General features: G+C 45.2%; 1 protein-coding gene across 2 annotated transcripts in view; it reads left to right on the forward strand.

Moving 5' to 3' along the window:
* The window catches only part of NEURL1B (neuralized E3 ubiquitin protein ligase 1B), a 71,809-nt gene that overhangs the window by 30,091 nt on the left and 18,348 nt on the right, over positions 1-23,370 (forward strand). For both annotated transcript variants that reach the window (XM_020969136.2, XM_020969135.2), the window contains exon 2: positions 8,007-8,567. In XM_020969136.2, coding sequence (XP_020824795.1) covers positions 8,007-8,567 — 561 coding nt within the window. The remainder of the gene's footprint in view (positions 1-8,006; positions 8,568-23,370) is intronic.

Raw genomic sequence — 23,370 nt, forward strand, 5'->3', positions numbered from 1 at the left:
CTCCAGATATTCCTGCTTGCAGATGACATTGTGTTGGAACACTATGGGCATGACTCAATGAGATCTATGACCTCCCAAAAGAGGCTGGCTTGGGAAGAAACATTTGGTGAAGAATCAGAAGATAAGAGCTTTAGAGCTAGAAGGGACCTTAGAAGCCATCCACTTAGTCCAACTTCATCATGCTGGGGGAAATGGAATCCACAGAGATGAGGAGACTTTCCCAAGGTCACATAGATAGGTGAAGTGATCCAGGCATGATTGGAAAGTAGATCTTCTGACTTCAAAGCCATTGTACTTTCCCACCATGCCCCAGTATTCCTCTGTTGCATCTGACATGCATCTGAATGTTCAGTTCATTGAATTAGTCAATCAGTGTGTGTGTGTGTGTAATACATGTCTACATCTATCTATCTCTATCTATGTATGTTTATGTTTATATCTATATCTATCTATCTATCTCTATCTTGGAGAGGCACTGTAGATGGACAGTTCTGGACTCAGTTCATTGGATAGGAGGAGAGTCAGAGTTAGTCAACAAGTCCTTGTTAAGCATGTACTGTGTGCCAGGCACTGTGCTGAATGCTGAGGATACAAATGGAATTAAAAAGGAAAATAATCCTTGTCTAAAGAAGGAACTTCCTTCTAATGGGGGAAGATACATGAAAGGGGTATTGTTGAAAAGGGGTAGGGGAAAGGTAATATCTGGGTAACCGCACAGTGACTAAGTTCAGGGAATGAGGGATGGCTGGCCTGGGCCCCTCCCCGAAATGGAAGTCTGAGAATCCACCCACAGTCATAGAGGAGGCAGCGGTGTCATGGTAGTGTAGTCCAGAACTGAATGGGGGGGTCTTCCCCAGAATGGAGCTTCTGACCAAGAGCTAGCCAAAGGGCAAAAGAGGGCTGCAGGAATGGGGTGAGGAGACATGTGGCACAGAGAACAGACTGGACTACACCTGAGAGATTGGACAGTGCTTCTTGCAGCGATCCCAAGCTCCTCCCTTTGAAGTCCAACTTTGCTACATGGCTATGAATCATAGACTACCATAATCCCAGGAGAAAATCTCAGGGGACACCAAGGGTGGGTGAAAGTAGGCTTACAGCAGGTTATTAACGTGGATGACAGGCATGCAAGAAATGACATCATCAAGGACATGTATAACTGGAAAAACAGATGGTCTACTCAAGCAACAGCAGTCAGCAGTGGACAGATGGACAGCCTGAGTGCTGCACTGGGATATAAGAGATATTGACACCCCCCCCCAAAAAAAAAACAGGTCCCCAGCACACTGAGTCAATATTTATTTAGGATTTTTGGAAGGACGTTGACAAGATTTGCAGAGGATAAGAAGGCAGGGGTGTATTATATCTGTACCAGGGGAGAGTATACCCCTGTTGATGACATCATGGATCCATGAAAGCATTGTAACAGAAGCTCCAATTTTTGAAAAGCAAATGTCGTATTTAGAAAGGCATTTTGATGTAGAGAAAGATCCTTGGATACCGGAATACCTGTGTTCAAGTCCAACATCTGACAAGTACCAGCTGTGTAACCCTGGGCAAATCACCTAAGCTCTGAGTGCCCCTAGGCTAACCTCTAAGACCATAAATTTGCAGAGCAGGTGCCCACCTATATTGACAGATTCCTCAACAGGAGTTCCTATGTAAGTGAAATCACAGGTCCACCCCCAACCCCAAAGCATGGGTTTATTTACAGAGGCCAAGAAGAAAACATAGATTTATGGACTGGTGTATAGTGAAGTGAACAAAACCAGGAGAACATTATACACAGTGACAGCAATATTGTCAGATGAAAAGCTGTGAATGACTTAACTATTCTAAGCAATACAATGATCTGAGACAACCCCAAAGGACTAATGATGAAGCATACTATCTGCCCCCAGAGAAAGAACTGATATTGTTTGAATATAGACTGAAGCAGGCTATTTTTCACTTTCTTTCTTTTTTTTTTTTCCTTTTATTTGAGTCTTCTTGTAAAAAAAAATTCCATCATTTTTTGTGGGGCCCTCTCTGGTGGTCTCCAATGTTGAGGATGTTACTGATCCAAGAACAAAGTGCATAGTACATACAAAGTAGGTTTGTCAGAAATGATAGAGCCGAGTCTGTCTCAAATGTGTTGGCATCCTTATAACTTGTGCCAGTGGAAAGAGGCTGCCAACACAATGCTGTTTTAGGGTCTCAAAGGTCCTCTTAGTCACCCAGACGCCCTTCCAGGAGCATACCAGTGCAATCTTTATCCAAAGAGTTCTGAAAATCGAGCAGATACACTTCATAACACTTGCCAACTAACACTGTCATCTGGTTTTCCCCAAGGAACGCACCAAAGGGCTAGACAGCTTATTTTTTTAAAATTAACATATTAAAAATAGACAGGGCTGGCCCTGCGGAAGAAGCACCTGGCTTAGACACAGTCTGCAGGGGAGAGAGGGCCTCCTTGCCTCTTTGCCCTCAGGTAGCACCTTCACCAAGGCGAGAATCAAGCTGATCGTCTCTTAATTTTAGCTCATTCTTTAATTGTCTACTTTCCATGTTCCCTTAAGCTCTCGGTATTAAATTAAGCCCTTGGAGTGTTCCAGGAGCCCAGCGATACATGTTGATTAGTGTGCTAGAGAATCAAGATACAAAGCAGCAGCCTTTCATTACCAAGGAGAATGTCATTCCCTTCTTGGTGATTACGGCCCTATTGTGTTCCTCACTTACATTTATTATGACTTTTGCTTTTAAAATAGAAATCTAAACAATCTGAACAGGAGAGCACCAGAACACCAGAGGGACCCGTGATAATTACTACTGCCCAAGTCTGCCTCCTCCTCTTAAACCTTCCAGGGTCTGGGAGTGTGATTTGATATAGAAAAATGTCTTAAGGATTAAAGGGGGTGGGGGTGGGGTGGGGAGGGAGGAAAGCCTACTGAGCCTAAAACAATGGTGGAGATTAGGAGACAAATTTATTCTAGTAAATTGGCAAAACCCTTTGGAAAAAAAAAAACAAAAACCAAAAAACAAAACAGCTAACATCCAGGAGCTCAGCAGAAGGAGCTGCTCGTTGCTTGAATATAAAGCCTCTTCAGGCTCACGCTGAGCAGAATTTCATTAAAAATGATTACCGGCAGGTGTTCCTTCTAGAAAAGACCTACATTATAAATAAATAAAGGAACTGCTTTTCTCATAGGTAATATGGAGTAACAGTATACTTTCCTGGGTATTGGCAATGTGGGGAGCTGGGCTGAGGTGGGAGGGGGGGGAAGAATGGTGAAAGAAGCTCAAAGAAAACAGCTAAATGTCTTTTCCACCCACTCCCAAATTCAGTTTATTTATGGTTCTATCTGATTTGCCAGCCCACAGATCTTAGCCCTAAAGAGGGAAACCCTTGATAGGTGTGATAAAATTGCAGGGAAAAGTCATAGAGCATTAGAGCTGGGATGCAGTGGAAAGAGTACGGCCCAGAGTCAGCGGGTTGGAGCTCCAATCCCATCCCTCTGTGGCCTTAGGCGAGTGACCTGTCCTTGTGATTCAATTCCTCTACTATGAAAAGAGGAGGTTGGACTAAATGTTTTTTGCAGTCCTTTCTGCAGTCTAGAGCCATGATCTAGTCCTAACCCCTTATTTGAGAGAGGAGGAAACTGAGAACCAAAGAAAGCGCCTGACTTGTCCAGAGCCAGGTAACTGGCGAAGGACAAGAGCCGGAGTTAGAACCCAAGTCTCTTGACTCTCAAAACAGAATGGTTCCCCTCCCTGCCCCGGTCCCTCTTCTATCAAAATTAAGCACAAGGTTACCTGACCCTATACTAATAATAGCTCGCAGTTTTATAGAGTTGTAGGGTTTGCAAAGCACTTCACTAGTGCAAAACCACTTTATTCAATTAATCTGAACCTCACAACATCACTGTGAGGGTAGGAGCCCAGAGATCTGGAAAGGTTTCCTTCTGGAGGTGGCAGGACAGTTTAGCTCTCAAGGAAGCTAAGAATTCGGAAAGGGGAGGTAAGGAAGGCTTTGGGAGGAGGGCAGACTGTTAAGACTTTCTTCTGTTCTGTAGCTTACATTTATTTGAGTGAGGGAGGACTGTGCAAAGTCACCAGCCTCACTTTTTCCTCCAGAGCCATCTGGATCCAGTGGCCTGATTTCATCAGGATGACTGGAGGTGGCCCGGGATGCAGTGGGAGACCTTGGCCCATTTATCTTTAGCACTTGAAGGTTTACAAACCACCTTCACACCCTTTCTGTTGGGCTGTGTATGTCTCAGTAGCTCTGTTTACTGGCCAAACTACCTTTGAAATTCATAAGTGGAGGATTCCAGGGGCAATCTTCTTAGTGCAAAAAGACATTCATTTAGGAAAGATAACTGGTTCTGGATTCGTCCCTTTGGTCAAATTTATATACACCATCATTGCCATCAGGACTGCCATCTTCAAGTGCAATGGATAATAATAGCTCATAGCATCAGAGGACTTAGAGCTGGAAGGACCATGGAGATCACCTGTTCCAACACCTATGTTTTATAGATGAGGAAACTGAGGCCCAGAGAGGTTAAGCGGTCTGGTAGCCAAGGCAGTGAATGGTATAGGGCAGTGGCGTCAAACTCGCATGATAACAGCCAACATTTATATAGCACTCACTGTATGCCAGGCACTGTGCTAAATGCTTTACAATCATGATCTCATTTTATCCTCACACCAACCCTGGAAGGTAGGTACTGTTATTATCAACCCCATTTTACAGATGAGGTAGCTAAGGCAAACAGAGGTTGAAGTGACTTGCCCAGGGTCACACAGCTGGTGTCTGAGGTCAAATTTGAACTCAGGTCTTCCTGACTCCTGACCCAGTGCTCTATCTACTATACCACCTAGCTGCCTCTTATAGAAATAGAAATAGGACCACTAAACCATACATAAGGATCCCTGCAGATTGTATGTTGATTTAGAAAACTACATATTAACACTATCTATGTTCTATTGTATTATTATTTATTTGTTAAATATTTCCCCATTTTATTTTAATCTGGTTGGGACAGCCCTGGAAAGTGTTGCCTCCCTTCAGGCAGTGTGGTTGATACCTCATATATGGGGGGTAGAGCACCAGCTCAAGAAGTCAGGAAGAACTAGATTCAAGTTCTGCCTCATGAGGTCACCCTCATTAGCGTTACCTATGTGAGGTGTGAGAGATCACGTTTCCACAGATGCAGAGGAAGTGGTCTTAAAGTCAATACAGGTGTGAAAGGAGCAGTTTTACTTAGAGTTGTTTTAAAAAGTGCTGAAAGTAGGACAAAGGCTACAAATTGCTCAAAGCGAGAGTACTTAATGAGTCTATGAATATTATCTTCTCCCCTGGGTGGGGGCAGGGTGAGGGGGATTGACACAATTTTAGGCACAATGTTCTGTGCAGAGGGAAGCGGGGAACATAGTAAGGAAAAATATGAAGCAGATGTTCCAGGAAGTTGTATCCTCGAAGTATCCAGCCAATGGAGAAACGGGGGAGGGACCTCGCCTTTCAGGACAGGAATATGACTGCTTGCTTTCTCTTCTGAAGGGTGTGTCTGCCTCTAGCAGCACGCCCACTTCTCGCAAGAAGTATAACAAATGAGCTTGACTCGTCTACCTCGAGAGTCATTGGTTTTCCTATAGAAGTTATCCCTAACACGTATGCAAGTCATTTTACCTGTCTGAGCCTCCATTTTCTCATCTGTGAAATGGGAATGATAATAATAGTACCTACCTCACAGGATTGTTGTGGAGATGAAATGAGCTCTCATATGTTAAGCATTTTGTGTACCTTAAAGCGGTATAGAAATGTGAGGCGGTAGAAGCGGTAGGTGGTGGAGAGGATCAAACCTCTTCAGATGTAAAATCTAGTGCTCTCCTTCTGCTTCCCTGTGCTTCTGACCACCTTGACAACAATCCGTGTTTTGTCGTGTTGGATCTGCTGTGGAATTTCTTTTAAATCGTTTGGAACGTGTGGAACGGAGGGCAGTGAATCGGTGGCATTCATGCGATTTTTAAAATGTGGCTTTTCTCGGAGCCTTGACGTAAAGAACTTACTGGACTTCATTCTCTTGTGAGGTCCTTTCTTTATGAACTCTTTAGAGCCAGGAATTATCCCCAGACACAGCTTTTTAATAGATTAGTAAGATTTGCCTATTCGGAGTAGCCTCGATTCCTAGGATATTGGGATATTATCTGTCTCCGTACTCTATTGCTGTAGTCCCTATAGGGTTCGCTGTGTTTCTCTTTTTGTCCCAAGGAATTCACCTTGTGCTTTTTACTCACCCGTCTAAAGGCAAACAGCCACAAGGAGGTTATTTCCTCGAAGGGCTGGGACTAGATGTTTTAGAGACCGCTAGGCAACTCTGTGGATAGAGCGCTGCGCCTAGTGTCAGGAAGAGCTGAGTTCAAGTGTGGTCTCAGACCCTTGATAGCTGTGTGACCCTGGGCAAGTCATTTAACCTCTGTTTGCCTTCGCCCACTGGAGAAGGGAATGGCCAACCACTCTAGCATCGTTGCCAAGAAAATCCCAGATGGGGTCACAAAGAGTCAGATGTGACCAATCAGCTAGACAGCAACAAAGAACACCTTCAGGATCTTCCAAACCGAGCTCGGGATCCCGTCCTGGCAAGCACTGGTTGATCAGAAAGTGTTACCGGCCAGCAGTGTGGAGGTCAATAATCCACCTCCATTAAGAGTGGCACATAAAATGACTGGAATAAGTTCTCACAGTCCATCCTTGAAACTGCCTAACTGTAGGACCCTGGGCAGGCCACTTAATCTCTGAGGCTTAATTTTCTCGTTTGCAAAATCGAATAATAGGGGCAGCTGGGTGAGGCAGTGGATAGAGCTCTGGCCTTGGAGTCAGGAGGACCTGAGTTCAAATCTGGCCTCAGACACGTAACACTTACTAGCTGTGTGACCCTGGGCAAGTCACTCACCAAAGAAAAAAAAAAGGAAAAAATATAGCTAGATATAATATAATCCTAAAACATTCTCTTTAAAATGGAATAATAATAATAGTAGCAGCGAGCATTTGTATAATGCTTCCTATGTGCCAGGCACTATGTGAAATGCTTTACAATTATTATCTCATTTGATCCTCACCACAACGCTGGAAGGTAGGTGCTGCTATTTCCCCCATTTTACAGATGAGGAAACTGAGGCAGTTAAGTGACTTGCCCAGGGTCACACAGCTAGTAGAGTATCTGAGGCTGGATTTGAAGTCTTCCGGACTTCAGGCCTGACACTCTCTCCACAGCAGCCTCTGCACAAGACTGTTGGGAAAGGTGTTTAGTAAATCTTCAAGTGCTGTACATGGGAGTTGTTTACTGTTGTTATAGCATCGTCATTCCTCTTACTAACAGCATCATCATCGTTGTACTAAGCAGAAGATGCCTAGGAATATGGGGGCATAACTAGTAGATGAGAGGGGAAGGATGCATACCTCTGGGAGTAGCCTCAAAGGAGTGATGACCCACAGATGTGTCTAGGCTGCCATGCACCTTGCACCAGGCTCCCCTCTAGCCCGGGATCATTTTAGAAGCTAAGGTTTTCCAGGCATTTGGTATGCTCCCCCTTCCACGTCCTGCCCTCATTCTATCCTCTGTGACGTGCTGCCTCTCTGGATTGTTGTGTTATTAATAAGTTTTACAAGCGCCTTTACACGCAGCAACTCTGTGAAGTGGAGAATGAAAGTTATTACCCCAGTTTTATGGGCGCGGAAACAGAGGCTCCGAGAGATTGAGTGATTTGTCAAAGACCACACAGCTACCGAGTGTCAGAGCTTGGCACTAGAGCCCCCGTCTCCCTGGATGCTGTGACCAGTGTTCTTTCCAGACGCGTGAGCTCCCATTGCTTCTCTGGAACGCGTTTTGTGGAGCCGGGAGTGCTCAAACAATGCCTGTAGTAGAACATCTCTTAACTGAGTCCCAGGAGCTAATCTAGAGGGGTCTGGCTTCACTGATTTATCTGTTTCTAAGCTAACACGATTTTCTATGCGTTTCTTGCAGACACAAGTCACCAAGCTCGTTTGTTATCCAATCGGCCTTGTTACGCGCTGCCCGCTAGTAGCCATGATCGGCGCTCCATCCTGGCGATCACTGAGCCCCCACGGTTCCACCCCCAGGCCAAAGGCAAGAACGTGCGCCTGGACTCCCAGTCCCGCAAGGCTACCCGAAGAAACAGTTTCTGCAATGGGGTCACTTTCACCAACAGACCCATCCACCTTTATGAGAAAGTCCGACTTAAGCTGGTGGCTGTGCACCACGGATGGAGCGGGGCGCTGCGCTTTGGCTTCACCATCCATGACCCATCCCAGATGAACTCTGACGACATACCAAAGTACGCCTGCCCGGACCTGGTGACTAGGCCGGGCTACTGGGCCAAAGCTTTGCCGGAGAGATTTGCACTGAGGGACAACGTTCTAGCCTACTGGGTTGACCGGCATGGGAGGGTGTTCTATAGCGTCAATGATGAGGACCCGATACTGTTTCACTGTGGCATTAAAGTCTCTGGACCCCTTTGGGCCCTCATAGATGTTTATGGAATTACCCATGAAGTGCAGATTCTAGGTAGGTAACACTTCTGCTCATGACCATCTGTGTATTTAAATAACATCATTTATATTTTTAATCTTGTTTTTGATCTGGACTTCATTATTTCATTACACCAGGAACTTCTGGTATAAAAGCGTCTTTCACTGAGATTCTCAACTCATCCGCAATGGAACAGTCTTAGGGCATTGCCTGGTGTACTGAGAGGCTATGCAATTTGCTGAGAGAAACATAGCTACTTCGATGTCCGTGGTGGGACTTGAACCCAAGCCTTCCTGCCTCTGAAGCTAGGTTTTTGTCTACTATGTCATGTTGCTTTGCATTATTAATATATCCTATACAGGAATACATACTCTGACTTTAGATCACATTTTAAATTTACACAGCTTGCTCTCCCTGTATTCTCTGATCCATAGGTGGGACTATGGGCTTCTATCAATGACCGTAAAATGAGAAGGGAGGAGAAAGAGCTCCATGGACAGATTAGAGCTGTTAAATGCAGTATTTCCCCCTTTTTTGCACCTCTTTCAGAAACAGGTATTGAATTTTTCACCTGCAAGGTTCCTCTGCACTTTGTATGTAGAAAGCAATTCTCTTTTCAAAGAGAAAGAGTGAACTACTCTGCCTTCCATGTCCCCATAGAGGGCCAAGGACTAGGTAGAAAGCTTGCATGACAGCCTGAATACAAATCTTTGGCCAGATCCCATCTACCAATTTGCAAAAAGTCCAAGGCTGTGATGTGGGAGAAAATCCCCAAATGTGGCTTAGGCTAGCCGAACTATGAATGGCTAAGACCTAGAGGCCAAATCTCAGATAAATGCAGGGCTTTATGAGTTCAAAATTTGGAGAAACTGCTTTGGTTTTACTCTTCAAACCAAAACTCAATTTCTCATTGAAATGATTCAGTAAAATGCCTTAGAGGAATAAGACAAGCCTTTGTTTGACTTAAGTATACACTTACTAGAAGTAGCCTCTCATTTCCTTGAATTTGGGGGTTTGTACCCTCTCATTGGAGGGTTTCTATTATATAATGATAAGAGGCAACAAGGTGGTGTAGTAGATGGGTCACCAGGCCTCGAGTCAGGAAGACCCAAGTTCAAATCCAGCCTGGGACACTTACTAGCTGTGCAATCTAGGTGAGTCACTATCCCCCATTTGTCTGTTTCCTCATCTGCAAAATGGGAACAATAATAGCACCTGCCTCTCAGGGTTGTCGGGAAGAAATGAGATTCTATTCATACATACATACATACATATATGAAATGCTTTATAAACTTGAAAGCTAGCATAATAAATGCTAGCTATTATTACACTAATGGTTTACAAAGCATTTCATGCATGTTCTACCTGAGCCTCAGAAAATCGTTCAGGAACACGATGCAGATTGTTTTCATTCTTATTTGATCAATGAGGAAACTGAGACTCAAAGATGAAGTGACCTTTGCACATGGTACCTCATGTCAAAAGTGTTGGTCCTGGGTTAGAGCCTACGCCTTCTGGCTGTGTATCCAACTATCTTTGCATCATATTTTCCACAGCTGTCTTCCTAGAATATCGTTTTCTGTTGTCACGAAATGGTTTTCATCTGTCTAGGAAGGTCTTAGGGCAGGTGATACTTGGAGTTGCAGACAGAGTGCAGTGGAATTGTGCCAACATTTGTTTTTTCCCCAGCTCTCCTTGATGGGAAATGGGGCCCCAGGAAAGTTAAAGGTTTAAAGTTCTTTCTCCTCTTTTGCCTGACTTCTTGTTTGGGAAGCCACAGCATTATCTTACATCTTCTCTGAGGGCCATTTTGGAGTCGCTCACGTTACGTTCTAGCGTTATCAAAGACGCAGCATTGATGGGGCCTGTCCTTCTTACCAGTGACCCCAGAAGCGAACAGTGTCAAAATCACTTGCTTGAGATCAGGGGACGTTTTCTTCAAACCTTCATTTTTCCCTATTGGAAGAAAATTCTAGTTAGGGAAAAAGAACTGAAATCTTTCAGCTTGGGTCTTTTGTTTGGCATCGCAGATGTCTCGGGAGTAACCACTCACATTGTTGCCTAGCCTAGAATGCTATGAGACAGCCTGTCGTGTGTGCTTGATTATGTAATAGTTGCTTTAAAAATACTTATTGATCAAACGATTGATTAGTGTCCCTGTGTCCCAGGCAAGGAGAAAAGACTATTGGCTTCCTTTAACTACCAGAGAGACCTCAAATGAGAAAAAATATGGGTTTTAAAAAAAGAAAATACAATATTTGCTATTAGATTTTATATTTACAAGCAGGATCTGTTTTGTCAAGGTGTTTGGGTATTTTTCTTGTACTGTAACCTGAAGTTTTATTTCTTTTCCAGAGTGAGGGACAGAGCAGCAATAGGTTGAGAGTGAATAGGAGAGATAGTCAATCTGGATCCAAATTATTTCAACAGGCTAGAATGATGGACCAAATCTATTGAAATGTCATTTAATGGAAATATAAAGTCCTGTTTAAACATCAAACTATGAAATACAAAAGTACTAGGTAAGGATGCCATGTATACTGAAGGATTCTTGCAAAAAAGACATGGGGGCCTCAGCAAAGTTGCAAATCCCTGCCAAGGCAACAGTGTGACATAGCAGCTAAAATAACCAATGTGATTTTAGGGAGTAACATAGGAGGATGTTGTCCAAAACAAAGTGGGTAATCACTCCATTGTCCTCAGCCCTGGTCAGGCCATATCCGAAGTATGTGGTCAGTTCAGGGGACAGTGTCTTCAGTTGGACATTGACCACCTAGAGTACATTTGAAAGAGGGTGGCCAGAAGGGTGAAGACACTGACAACTGCTCTGCCAGGATCCACAGGTGATGTTTATCCTGGACAAGAAGATCTGAGGGGAGGTAGCTAGTCCATGGCCACTGCCATCACTGACAGAGATCATGTGGAAACTTTTTCTGCTTGGACCTGAGGACAATATTAGAAATAAGGCCTGGAAGCCGTAGAAGACAAGTTTGACTTGATAAAAGGAAAAATTTCTTAGTGGCTAGAGCAATCCAAAAATGGAATTTCCTGCCTTGGGAAGCAGTAAGTTCTCCATTGCTGGAAATCTTCCAGCAGTGCCTGGACAATGTCTTGTCAAGGATGCTGTAGGGAGGAGAGGTAGGCTCCTGTCCAGGTACAGGATTTGGAACTCTGAAGTTCTAAGACTCCTGCTTGGGAGATTGACTTCCCTGAAATGTGCATGACATAGTTTACAGAGGTGTTAAAAAGGGACAGCCTTCGACGAAGCTTAACTTCTGCAGCAGTGGTCTCTGATCATTTTCGATTGCATTCCTCTATCAAGAAAACCTTTCTGAGCGTGTACCACTACCTCTATAATTGCTCTTTTATGCCTGCATATGTGTTTGTTTATAAACTATACACATGTGCCGCCGTACTGCTAATTATGTGCAGTGCACAATTTATATTAAAAGTAGACTTTTAAAAAGATACAATAAAGACGAAATAATGTTTGATACTGGAAGTAATAAGAACCACAGTATATTGAGTGGGGAGGGTATGGTATGGTCAGGCTTGTGCTTCAGGAGATTCACTTTCCTGGCATCTGAGTGGAGGATGGAGAGATGAGGAGGCTATTGCAATATTCCAAATGAGAGGTAATGATGATCTGAACTACAGTGCTGACTATTTGAGCATAGAGAATGAGAAATTGTAGAGATGTGGAGGCAGAAATTTGGCTACTGAATGAAAATGCCCAGAAATGGCATTAGGGAAAGTGAGGAGTGGAAGATGACACTGTCCTCAGTAACTAGAGGGATGGTGGTGCCCTCCGCTCTAATAGGGAAGATGGGTAGGTTGAGGAGGAAAACTAATGAGGTCTTCCATCCAGATCACGAGACATCGGTGGCTGCTCGTCCTTTGTACATCACTCTCTCCTGTCCCAAATGAAAAGTGGAGAGGTTAGGGCCTTGCCAATCATATCCCAGAAAGCAGAGCTTGCTGTCCCAGAATTGCCCACGGTGGCCACAAGGTCATCTGGAGCAGGGATGGGTATGCTGGGGGACAGGGATTTTCCCAATAGCACTGTGTAACTGCTGTAACGGATGCCCAGGTAGGCCTTAGGTTGTAACTGCTCTTAAGGACTGACGCCCAACAGAGAAAAAGGTGAGGTTATATGATGGAGGGAGTTGGCAAAGTGGAATAATCTTCGTGGATAATGGTAGGTATGGTTGTATTAGAGACAAGCCACAGGATTGGCTATCGTAGTACAGATGGGATGTTACCTATCTTCTCACCCTCCAAATGACAGAACATGCCCTCTTTGCGATAGAGCCGTCTCCCCACCAGAGGGCCCTGAACCCCACTTTGGAGACCAGGCTTGGAGTGGCCTTTCCCATCACATACACACTCACTTTGTGGTGCCCAGCGTCTATGTGGTGATCTCTAACTTCTGATCTCCGCTGTTGGCCCCAAGTTCCTCCCTCCGCACCCTTTCTGCTCTTCAAGAGTAGAGGTCTGGGGGCAGCTAGGTGGTACAGTGGATAGAGGACCAGCCCTGGATTCAGGAGAACCTCAGTTCAGATGCGGCCTCAGACACGTAACACTTACTAGCTGTGTGACCCTGGGCAAGTCACTTAACCCCATTGCCTAGACAAAAAAAAAAAAAGTAGAAATCTGCAGACCAACTAACTGTCATTTGGAAAGGCTCAAAAGAGCCACCACCTTTTTGGTAATAATATGGTACCTCCCTCAGAGATATTTGCATATTTACCTTAACCCAGAGGAGTGAATGAGCGAATGATATGATATGATACGATATGTTATAGTTTGGGAGGGAGGATACTAGCAGTTGGGGGATCAAGAAAGGTTTCACTCAGAAGATGGGGCTTGAACTGCACCTTAAGGAATGAAAGGGTTTCTATGAGGTAGAGGTAGGGAATGTGACAACCACTGTAAAGTTAGGGAAACAGGAGATGGAGTGTCCAGTGTGAGGAACAGGAAGGGGGCCAATTTAGCTGGATCATAGAATGTAGGAGGGGCAGTAATGTCCAATGAGGCTGGACAGATAGTCAGGGTTCAGGATTCTGTGGGGCTTTAAAAGCTAAGCAGAGGCATTTATTGTTTATCCTAGAGGCACTATGACTAGTGCTTCCCATTTTACAGATGAAGAAACTGAGGCTCACAGAGAGGAATGACTAATCTGCTAGTTACTGTCCCATACCTCCTCTCCCCTTCACATCTGAACTCCTGGAGTAAGCCATCAATACAAATCCCTTCCACTTCTGCTCCTCTCACTCCCTTCTGCAATCTGGCTTCCCTCGCTGTCATTCAAATAAAATTACCCTCTCCAAAGTTATCAGTGATGTCTTCATTGTTAAATCTAATGACATTTTCTTAACCCTGATCCTTCTTGGCCCCTCTACAGCGTTTGACACCATTGACTACCCTCTCCTTCTGAATGCTCTTCCCTCTCTAGGTTTCTGTGGCACTGCTACATTCTGATTCTCCTCTTCCTCCTCCTCTATGTTTGACCTTCCTTTGCTTCTCAGTATCCTTTGCTGTTTCTTCATCCATGTCATGTCCACTGACATGGGCATGTAATTGTCCCACAATCCTCTGTCCTGGGCCTTCTTCTCTTCTCTGTCTATATGATCTCTCTTGTTGATTTTGTCACTTATCAACTCTATGCAGATGATTTTTTAGATCTATATATCCACCCCTATGCCAAATTGTCTCTCCTAAGCTCCAGCCCCACATCCCCAACTGACTTTTGAATATCTCAAACTGAATGTCCCATGAGCATCTCCTTACTTACTGCCAAGGACACCACTGTCCCCAGTTACCCAAGCTCATAATCTTGCTATCATCCTTGGTTCCTCAAGTCTCATATCCAATCTGTTGCCAAATCTTGTCACTTCTGCCATCTTGGTATCTATTATATATGTCCCCTTCTCTCCACTCACATAGCCCTCATTATTTCTCACCTTGACTATTTCAATAGCCTAGTAACTAATCTTTCTGATGCGTCTTTCTCTATTCCAATCTATCCTCCACTCAGCTTCCAGGTGCTTTTTCTAAGGCAGGGCTCATCCTCCTATGTTGTCTCCCTCTTCAATGAGTTCTAATGGCTCCTTTGAAAATTAGGATTGAATAGAAGTTTCTTTGTTTGGTATTTAAAGCTCTTCATAACCCTTCCAACCTTTCCAGCCTTGTTATACCGTACCCTGCCTCTAGCCACCCTACAATCCAACTATGCTCACCTACTTGTAGTTCCTTAAACATGATACTCTTTCTTCTTTCTCCATACCTCCAAAACTCCCTTTCCCTTTCTTCTCTAAGGAAGAATCTTCCCTAACTCACTCAAATTCCCTTCCTTACTCATAGACTCAGCTCCAATACCATCTCCCCCAAGAGGTCTTCTCCAGTTGCCCTGGCTGCTAAAGCCTTGCCAAGAATGCCCTCCATCTACTCTGTGTATCTGCCACCTACTCAGTTGTTACATGTTGTTTCACCCATTAGAAATGCTTTAGGGCAGGCACTGTGTTTTTGCCTGGTTTTGTATTCCCCGGTGTTTAGCACAGTCTGGCCTAGAGGAAGCACTTGCTTGAATTGACCACACTCACATGGGGTTTAAATGTCAGAACTGGGATTCAAAACTAGGTGTCCTGAATTGTTCTTTTTTCTTCACAATGAGACCACCATGAATTTCTGACAAGGTGGAAGGAATTGGGCATTGAGAAAGTGATGCCTCTGGGGGTATGATCTGCCTAGAAGCATTCCTAGAACCTTAGCATTGAGGATCTCACTTCCCCAGACAGTAGGGCATATGCCTTATATCCAAGTTCCCTGCTGCCACCCACCCCAGCCAAATTCAGCACTGTCCAAAACTACTTTTTCATCTTTTTATGCTCTTATTGGACAGAGGAGCTTTTCTGAAGTTTAATTGGCTTGGGCTTAAGGTCAATCCGATGCTGGATGATCTACAAAAATCTTCCACAAAAGACCAGTGGTGGTTTTTGCCTCCATCCTTTTAAAGAACTGAATATACCAGAGTAGAAAGGGAAAGGGCCACGTGTGGTTTCCACAGACTAGACATCCCTACATGACTAGGAACTAAAGGAATACTGGAAGACTTCTGAAAAGAAGCTGTGGAAACACAGCTCCCCACCACAGACAGTGAAGTGCAAAGGAAAGAGGCTGAATTTGTAGTCTGAGGTCTTTGACTCAAATTCCAGCCTTCCCCCTTGCTACCTGTGTGACTTAAGCCACTTAACTTTTCTGGGCCTCAGTTTACTCATCTGTAAAATGAAGAGTTGGACAAGATGACCTTAACATTCCTTCCAATGAGCTGTCTCCCTCTTGGCTCTCCTCTTTTCCCCTCTCATCTCCTTGTTTTCTCCCTTCCCCCTTCCACTACCTCTTTCTCAATCTCTCTCTCTCTCTCTCTCTCTCTCTCTCTCTCTCTCTCTCTCTCTCTCTCTCTCTCTCACACACACACACACACACACACACACACACACACACACACACACTAAACCTGATCACATGATAAAATGAAAAGTGTGGGGTCAAGGAGGCTTTGTACCCAAGAAGTATACTAGCCCCAGGGGACAAATAATTGTTGGAGAGGATCCTAAGAGTGTTAGAATAATGTCACTTCATGGGAGGCAGTAATGTATAGTTGAAGCAGCATTGGCTGTGAGTCAGAGGATTAAAGTCTTGCCCTGACTATCTGGGGCAACATGAAGGGGTCATTTAACCTGAATTTCTTCAACTGTTAAGTGAGGATGATCTTACTTATACTACTGACCTCCTAGGGCCCCTATGAGGCATTCACCAAAGTGCTATGTAAATATGAATTACTCTGTTTGCTTAAGAATTTTGTGGTTTCCCTGAAAGAGTGAAAGCATTTTAAGTGGGGTAAAGGGAATGTGCAAAGTCACCAAGGTGGGAACAGACAAGCTTTCAGATTATCTGTGAAGCTTGTCTGACCTTCCAAGAGAGAGTGTTCTCTCCCCAGCAGCAGAGATGGTCAGGCCCAGTTTGGGAAGTGGAGCACCTTCTCACACCCTACCCCCACTAAATTACGGAGCCCCTGAGAAACAGGATGTGCATCACCTCTCTCTCTGTGTCCACCACCCCTCCCCAGCTCACAATAAGCAGATAATATTGGAGTTGAATTCTAACAACAAAAATGAGGCTTGGTCAAAGTGGGAAGAGTGAGATGATAAAAAAGAAAAAAGCATTTAATGGAGGCCTTAAGTGCCAAAACCCAAGAAATTGGGATTTCATAGATCCAGCCACTGGGTGTCTTTTAGCAGGAAAGGAAGGTTGACAAAAGCAGTGATTTGTGGGAGGTTATTCTGATAGCTACATGTAGGGCAAATCAGAGTCAGGAAATTAAGCCACCTGGAGCATCATAGAAAGCTAGAAAGGACCACAGCTGTCACCAGTTCCAATCCACTCACTTTACAGATGAAATTGAGGCCCAGACAGGGTAAGGGACTTGCCCAATATCACACATCAAGTATGTCTGAGGCGGGATTCTAACTCAGATCTTCATGGCTCCAAGTCTAGCACTGTATCCAAGTGTCTACATCATATTTGTCTCTACCAAGACAATCAACAAGCATATATTAAGTGCCTTCTGTGTGCCACGTTGAGAATACAGAGACAAGGGCAGCTAGGTGGCGCAGTGGATGGCGTACTGGCCCTGAAGTCAGGAGGACCTGAGTTCAAATCTGGCCTCAGACCAAACACTTGACACTAGCCGTGTGACCCTGGGCGAGTCACTTAACCCCAATTGTCTTAAAAAAAAAAAAGAATACAGAGACAAATGAAACAGCCACTGCCTTCAAGGAGGTTACAATCTAGCAAAGGGAAACAGTTACAATAAATAAGAGATCACCTGACAGGAGGTGGGAGGGGGGGAAGGCCAAGAGGCCTTACACAGAACATGGTGCTGCAGCAGAGCTTTTTTTTTGGCTTGGTTTTGGTTTTTTGGGTGAGGCAATCGGGGTTAAATGACTTGCCCAGGGTCACATAGCTAGTAAGTGTTATGTGTCTGGAATATGAGTCAGGTGGCAGTATACCATTTAAATATCAGCTCTGGGAAGGTTGAAGAGGGTGGGGGGAAAGGAGGGGGAGGGAGAGGGGAAAGGAGAGGGAGGGAATGGAACAGGAGAGGGAGGGAGGGGGAAAGAGAAAAGGAGAGGCAGAGGGAGGGAGGGTGAGACAAAAACAGACACTGCGGGGGAGAGAGAGAGTAAGAGAAAGAATGAGAGAGAGAGAGGGAAAGGGAGAGGAAAGGAGGCAGGGGAGAAAGAAGGGAGAGAGAGGGCAATTAAGGAGAAAGAAGTGAAAAGAGGGTGGGAAAAGGAAGGAGGGAGAGGAGGGGGAGGAGATGGAAGGGAGGTGGCGAAAGAGGAGTTTTCATTCTTCAACAAATACCAGTTTAATTCCTACTGCAGGAGGGCCCCCGGGAACAGACACTGTGGTGCCCAAGGAGTTAAGGAAGGAGCTGTTTGCAGAAAGCTGGAGTTTGCAGGAGGCCAGGTCACTTTATAGTCCCAAGACTTTCTCCTGCTATGCAGGAAAGAAAAGGAGCAAACGAAACCAAAGGTGGGCTTGATCCAAGCCTGAGATTTGTCAGGTTAGAAACGCTGGAAGAGCTGGGGCGCTAGAAAGGTCAGAGGTGATTATAGAGTGGAGAGAAGGTAACTGAGCTTAAAAAAAAAAAAGGCAAGAGAATCAGGTAGAATTGGATTCCTGTCCTCCAGCCAGCATTTCCTGCAAACATTTCTTTCACCTGGGGGTACTCTGGCACGACCAGGGGAGCCAGCGTGCATTCTTGGCCAGATGTTTGATTTTCTTGAGGATAGACAAAATAGCCCTGGCTGGGCTCCACATCCTAGTGCTTCCACCCTTCCCAGGCCGCCTTACCCTCAGGGTCAGGCCTGCCACACTGGCAGCCCTGTTATTGAGTGTACCTATCTCCTGGCTCTGTTGGAGCAACGTTTCAACAGAGCTGAGAGTTCTTCGCCATGAAGTGCTCCCCAACAGATCCAAGCCCCTTTTCATCTTAGGGGATGCTTTTGTTTAGTGTGTGGCTGGACTGGAAGGATTCATTACCTAGTGACCTGAACCTCAATAGGTTGGCCTTGGACAACAGGACTCTTCCTGAAGTCCTTCCAGCTGTCCAGGAACCTGCCATAGCTTGAGCTCTGCTGGCACCGCTTGGAGCACCCAGGATCCCCTCCACACAGCGATGAGGACCACCCCCACCCCACCCCCTTGTCAGTGGCCTGGGTAACAAGCCTTGATTACTAATGTTCAAAAAAAGAATCAATGCCCTGCTGTCCAAAAAAAACCAGGACTTGATTACTTTGGAAATGTATAGCACAGAGAAAAATCAATCCGCCAGCAAATGGATTACATACCACCTAAATGCCCACATTATGTCGGGCTATGATCACATCTGATAATAGTCAGTACACATTTACTAAGCACCTACTATGTGCTAGGGATACAAAGAAACGTAAACAGAACGTTCCCTGCTCTCGACAAGCTCACAGTCTGATGGGGGAGACAATCATCTACAAACAAGTTACATGCAGGATAAATTTGAAACAAGCCACAGAGGGCTATAATATTCATAACTGACATGTTTCTTCCAATAACCCTGTGAGGAAAGTAATATAGGTAAGATTATCCCCACTTTATAGTTGAGGCATCTGAGGCTTAGAGAGGTCCAGTGATTTGCCCATGTTCACCCGGTTAATAGGTATCTAAGGCAGGAAGGAGATGAACGCAGGTCTCCCCTGCTGCAAGGTTAGCATGCTATTTACTAGGCCCCACACAGCAAATACACAGTGAATGCAGAAATAGAGTGACGAGACGAGAGTTTTTCTTTCACTGCAAGATGGAGTAAGGTAGTATTGGCTCAGTGGGAACGTGTAGCGCTTCTGGAAACACCAAGAGCCTCACTGGCCAAAGACCTGCCCCAGGGTTGATTTATGAGGCTCTTAAAATGGTCAGGTGATCCCCTTTCATCCCGTGTGGGTATACTGCTTATCACCAGATGCCTCCTTCCGTTGGAATCTGCAGCTTCCATTACTTAGATTACTATGGAAGCTTTGGAGTAGTAAGAGATCCCAAAGCTGTCTTGTCTCTTCCAGCCCACGTACTTTCATCTTCTTCGATCAAAACAAACAAAACAAAATCAAATATTCAAACAAGTCTACCTTGGAATCTCCGGCACTTGACAAAAATAACGTCCTAGGCTTTCTGAAAGAAGGGTAGACACTGCTTAGTGCAAGCTGCCTCTGGTTCTTTTTGCCATCATTTCTTTCTTCACTGAAATCTGGTTGTGGTTGGAAAGTACGTTCTAGTTTCAGGCACCAGACATATTCAGCCTAAGAAAAAGTACAGAAAGGTCATTGGTGGTGATATCAAATAGAGCCAACTATTATCTGTGTCCATCAAGGGGGGAGGTGGGAATGAAGCCTTCTAGGCCCATTTGCTCCCACCCTGAGTAATATACCCCCTTCACAGGATCAAAGATCTAGAGTTGGGAAGGACCTCAGAGGCCATGTACACCAATCACTTCAGTTTTATAGTCAAGGAAGCTGAACCCCATGGAGGTTCTCTGGCTTATCCAAGGTTACACAGGTATTAAGTGGCAGAAGTGGGATTCGAACACATCTAACATCACACATCAGTGCAGAGGAAAGAGCGTTGACTTAGGAGTCAGAGAAACTTTGTCGCCAACTCCGCTCATCACCTACTATTTATATGACCTTGGGCAAGTCACTTGATCTGTGGATGTAAATATGAAGTCATTTAACTTACTTTCCCCATCCTTAGAATGAGGGAGTTGTGCTGGATGGCTTTCTGAGGTTCTTTCCAGAACTAGATCTATAAGTGAATGGACTAAATGTTGACCTGGAAGAAGACTTAGATAGGTCATCTTTTCCTACCTTTTCATTTTATGGACTAGGAATTTGAAGAGATGAAGTAATTTGTAGGCATTTACCCAGAGAGAAAGTAGCAGTCAGGATTGAACCCAGGCCTTCTGACTTCAAATCCGGTGCTCATGACTATCCACTCTGCTGTCTTCGTCCAACCTCGTGGTATTAACTAGCTCCCTTACTTGGCAATTCGTCGTGTACCTTTTACTAGGTCTACCTACCTCACAAGGGAATCACAGGGAAAGTTATTTGGACCCTTCAGAGTGCTGTGTAATGATGCTATTGGTGTCCATGTTATCATACCGTGCTATTCAGCTTTTTGTACGTTGATGCCTTCTCTCCTCATCCAGACTGTAAGTTCCATGAGGGCAGGAACTATGTGTTTATGCCTCTCCATTCCCCGGATAATTCCCAGCATATCTGGTCTTGTGCATAGTAGACACCCAATAAACTTTTATTGATTCCTTTTGGATTCAGTGCTCAGTTTGGGATTAGATGATAACAGAATATTAGTCAGAGGAACTTTAGAAATCATCTAATCCAAGCCTCTCATTTGACATATGAGGAAACAGAGGCAGCGTGATATGTCCTAAGGCACAAGGAGCTGGTGGAAGAGCTGGCAGTCCAATCCAGCTTCTCTGACTCCCTCCACTATTCCACTGTCCCTGCTGTGCTTTATCTCTGTTCTCAGATGTAACAAGGGACCCCAGGGAGGACTCAGTAGGCCCTAAAGGAATCGGGCCCCACTCCCTTGTTGTTTTTGTTCAGTTGTTTCAGTCAAATGCAACTCTACGTGAGCCCATTTGGGATTTTCTTGGCAAAGATACTGGTATGCCCTTTCCTTCTGCAGCTCATTTTACAGATGAGGAAACTGAGGCACACAGAGTTCAGTGACCTGCCCAGGGTCACACAGCTAGTAAGTGTCTGAGGCCAGATTTGAACTCAGGTCTTCCTGACTCCAAACGTAGCACTGTGCCTCCTAGCTGCTCTCTGGCAGTTAATAGGAGATTCATAAATGCTCACTGAGTGAATCTACAGACTCTTCTTAGCCCATATAGGCTGTTTTTAAAAGTTTATTAAGGGGCAGCTAGGTGGCACAGTGGCTAGAGCTCTGGCCTTGGAGTCAGGAGGACCTGAGTTCAAATTTGGTCTCAGACACATAACACTTACTAGCTGTGTGACCCTGGGTAAGTCACTTAACCCTGATTGCCTAAGCGGGGGTGGGGGAGGGTGGGGAAAGTTTGTTAGGCACCTTTGAAGCATTGTGGTAGACCTGTGGTTCTCAATTTTTTTTTTTGCTCATGGCAAGGTATCCTTTGCCAGGTATAAGGAAACATGGCATCATACAGAGAACCCCGCATATGATCGTAAGTCTGAATCCCACACTAGTTGGGCAGACTTGGATGGGCCTGTGGTGGCAAATGTACGTTACATATGCTGTTTCCAGGACACCTCGCTGAAACTCTCACTTAGGGACACATCCGTTTGACATGGTAGGCATTTGGGAGACTAAGAGCTTGGAGAAAACATGATTTCTGCCCTCTTCTCAGTGTAGGAGGGGCATGGGGCCAGCAGCTGTAATTCCCTGCATGACATCAGAACTAGAGAGGTATCCCTAACAAAATGCTCTGTGAAGTCCGAGGAGGGGACAATCATTACTTCCTGACCAATACGGCTTCCGAGGGAGGTAGCTTTGAAGTTGGGCCATAAAGGGTGGGCAGGAGTTGGAACAGTAGAAGAGGGAGAAGGAGGTCATTCCAGGCATAGCCCACAGTGTGAGCAAGGCAAACAGCCCTGATACCACGGGGTATTGAGGGCCAAGAACTGTCTGCTTTGGCTAGGGCACGGGCTGTGTGGAGCATATGGGAAAATGTGGAAAGGGTGATGGCACCAGGGTGTGGAGCACCTTGAAAGCCAGGCTCAGGAGCTTGGTGGGTATGCAAAGGGGTGACAGGCAACACGGTGCAGTGGCTATCAAGGCTTGGGTTCAAATCGTACCTCTGTGTGATCTTGGGCAAGTCACTTACCCTTTCTCAGCCTCGGTTTCCTCATCTGTAAAATGGGGATAACCTTACCCGGAACTAAATTTCCTTTCATCTGTAAAATGGAGGGATTAGATTAGGTGATATTTGAGATCCCTTTCAGCTCTGAGTTATGATCCCGTAATCTATGGCCAAATCTTTGAATAAGAAAGATGATTCTGGCAGCAGTACGGAGGGTGGGACAACCAAAGAATGCCGTCCAGGCAAAGCCCCGCCCTCCCCAGCCACTGAACGGTTCCTGCTCCCTCCGCTGGCTCCCCGTGAGCCCGCAGGACGCCAGGCTGAGGTCTCTTGGCATCGGCAGACCTTGGCTCTCAGATACTCTGTTCTTCTCTCAGACTGTCATGAAGCATTTCCTCACTCTCCAGGGCTCTTTGCACTCTCCCGGGGTGGTTGGAGTTTGGCTGCACTCAGCCTTTGTTGCTGCTGAGTCATTTCAGTCCTGTCCAGCTCATCTTGACCCCATTTAGGGGGTTTTGGGGCAGAGATGCCAGAGTGGTTGGCCATTTTCTTCTCCAGCTCATTTTACAGATGAGGAAACTGAGGCAACCAGGGTTAAGTGACCTGCCCAGGGTCACACAGTTAGTGTGTGTCTGAGGCTGGATTTGAACTCCTGAAGATGGGTCTTCCTGATTCCAAGGCTTGTGCTCTATTCACTGTACCACCTAGCTACCTCTCAATTAGTTTAGGCATCTTTAAAGTAGGGTTGAAACTAGCTTTTGGAGCCTGTGTTTTGTTGGTGGCACAGTAGATAAAGCACTGGGCTTAGAGTCAGGAAGGCCTGAGTTCAAATCCAACCTCAGACACTTACTAGCTATGTGACCCTGGGCAAGTCACTGAACCCTGTTT

This window comes from Phascolarctos cinereus, unplaced genomic scaffold (assembly GCF_003287225.1).
Source record: "Phascolarctos cinereus isolate Bilbo 61053 unplaced genomic scaffold, phaCin_HiC Scaffold_2;HRSCAF=192, whole genome shotgun sequence".
NCBI lineage: Eukaryota > Metazoa > Chordata > Mammalia > Diprotodontia > Phascolarctidae > Phascolarctos > Phascolarctos cinereus.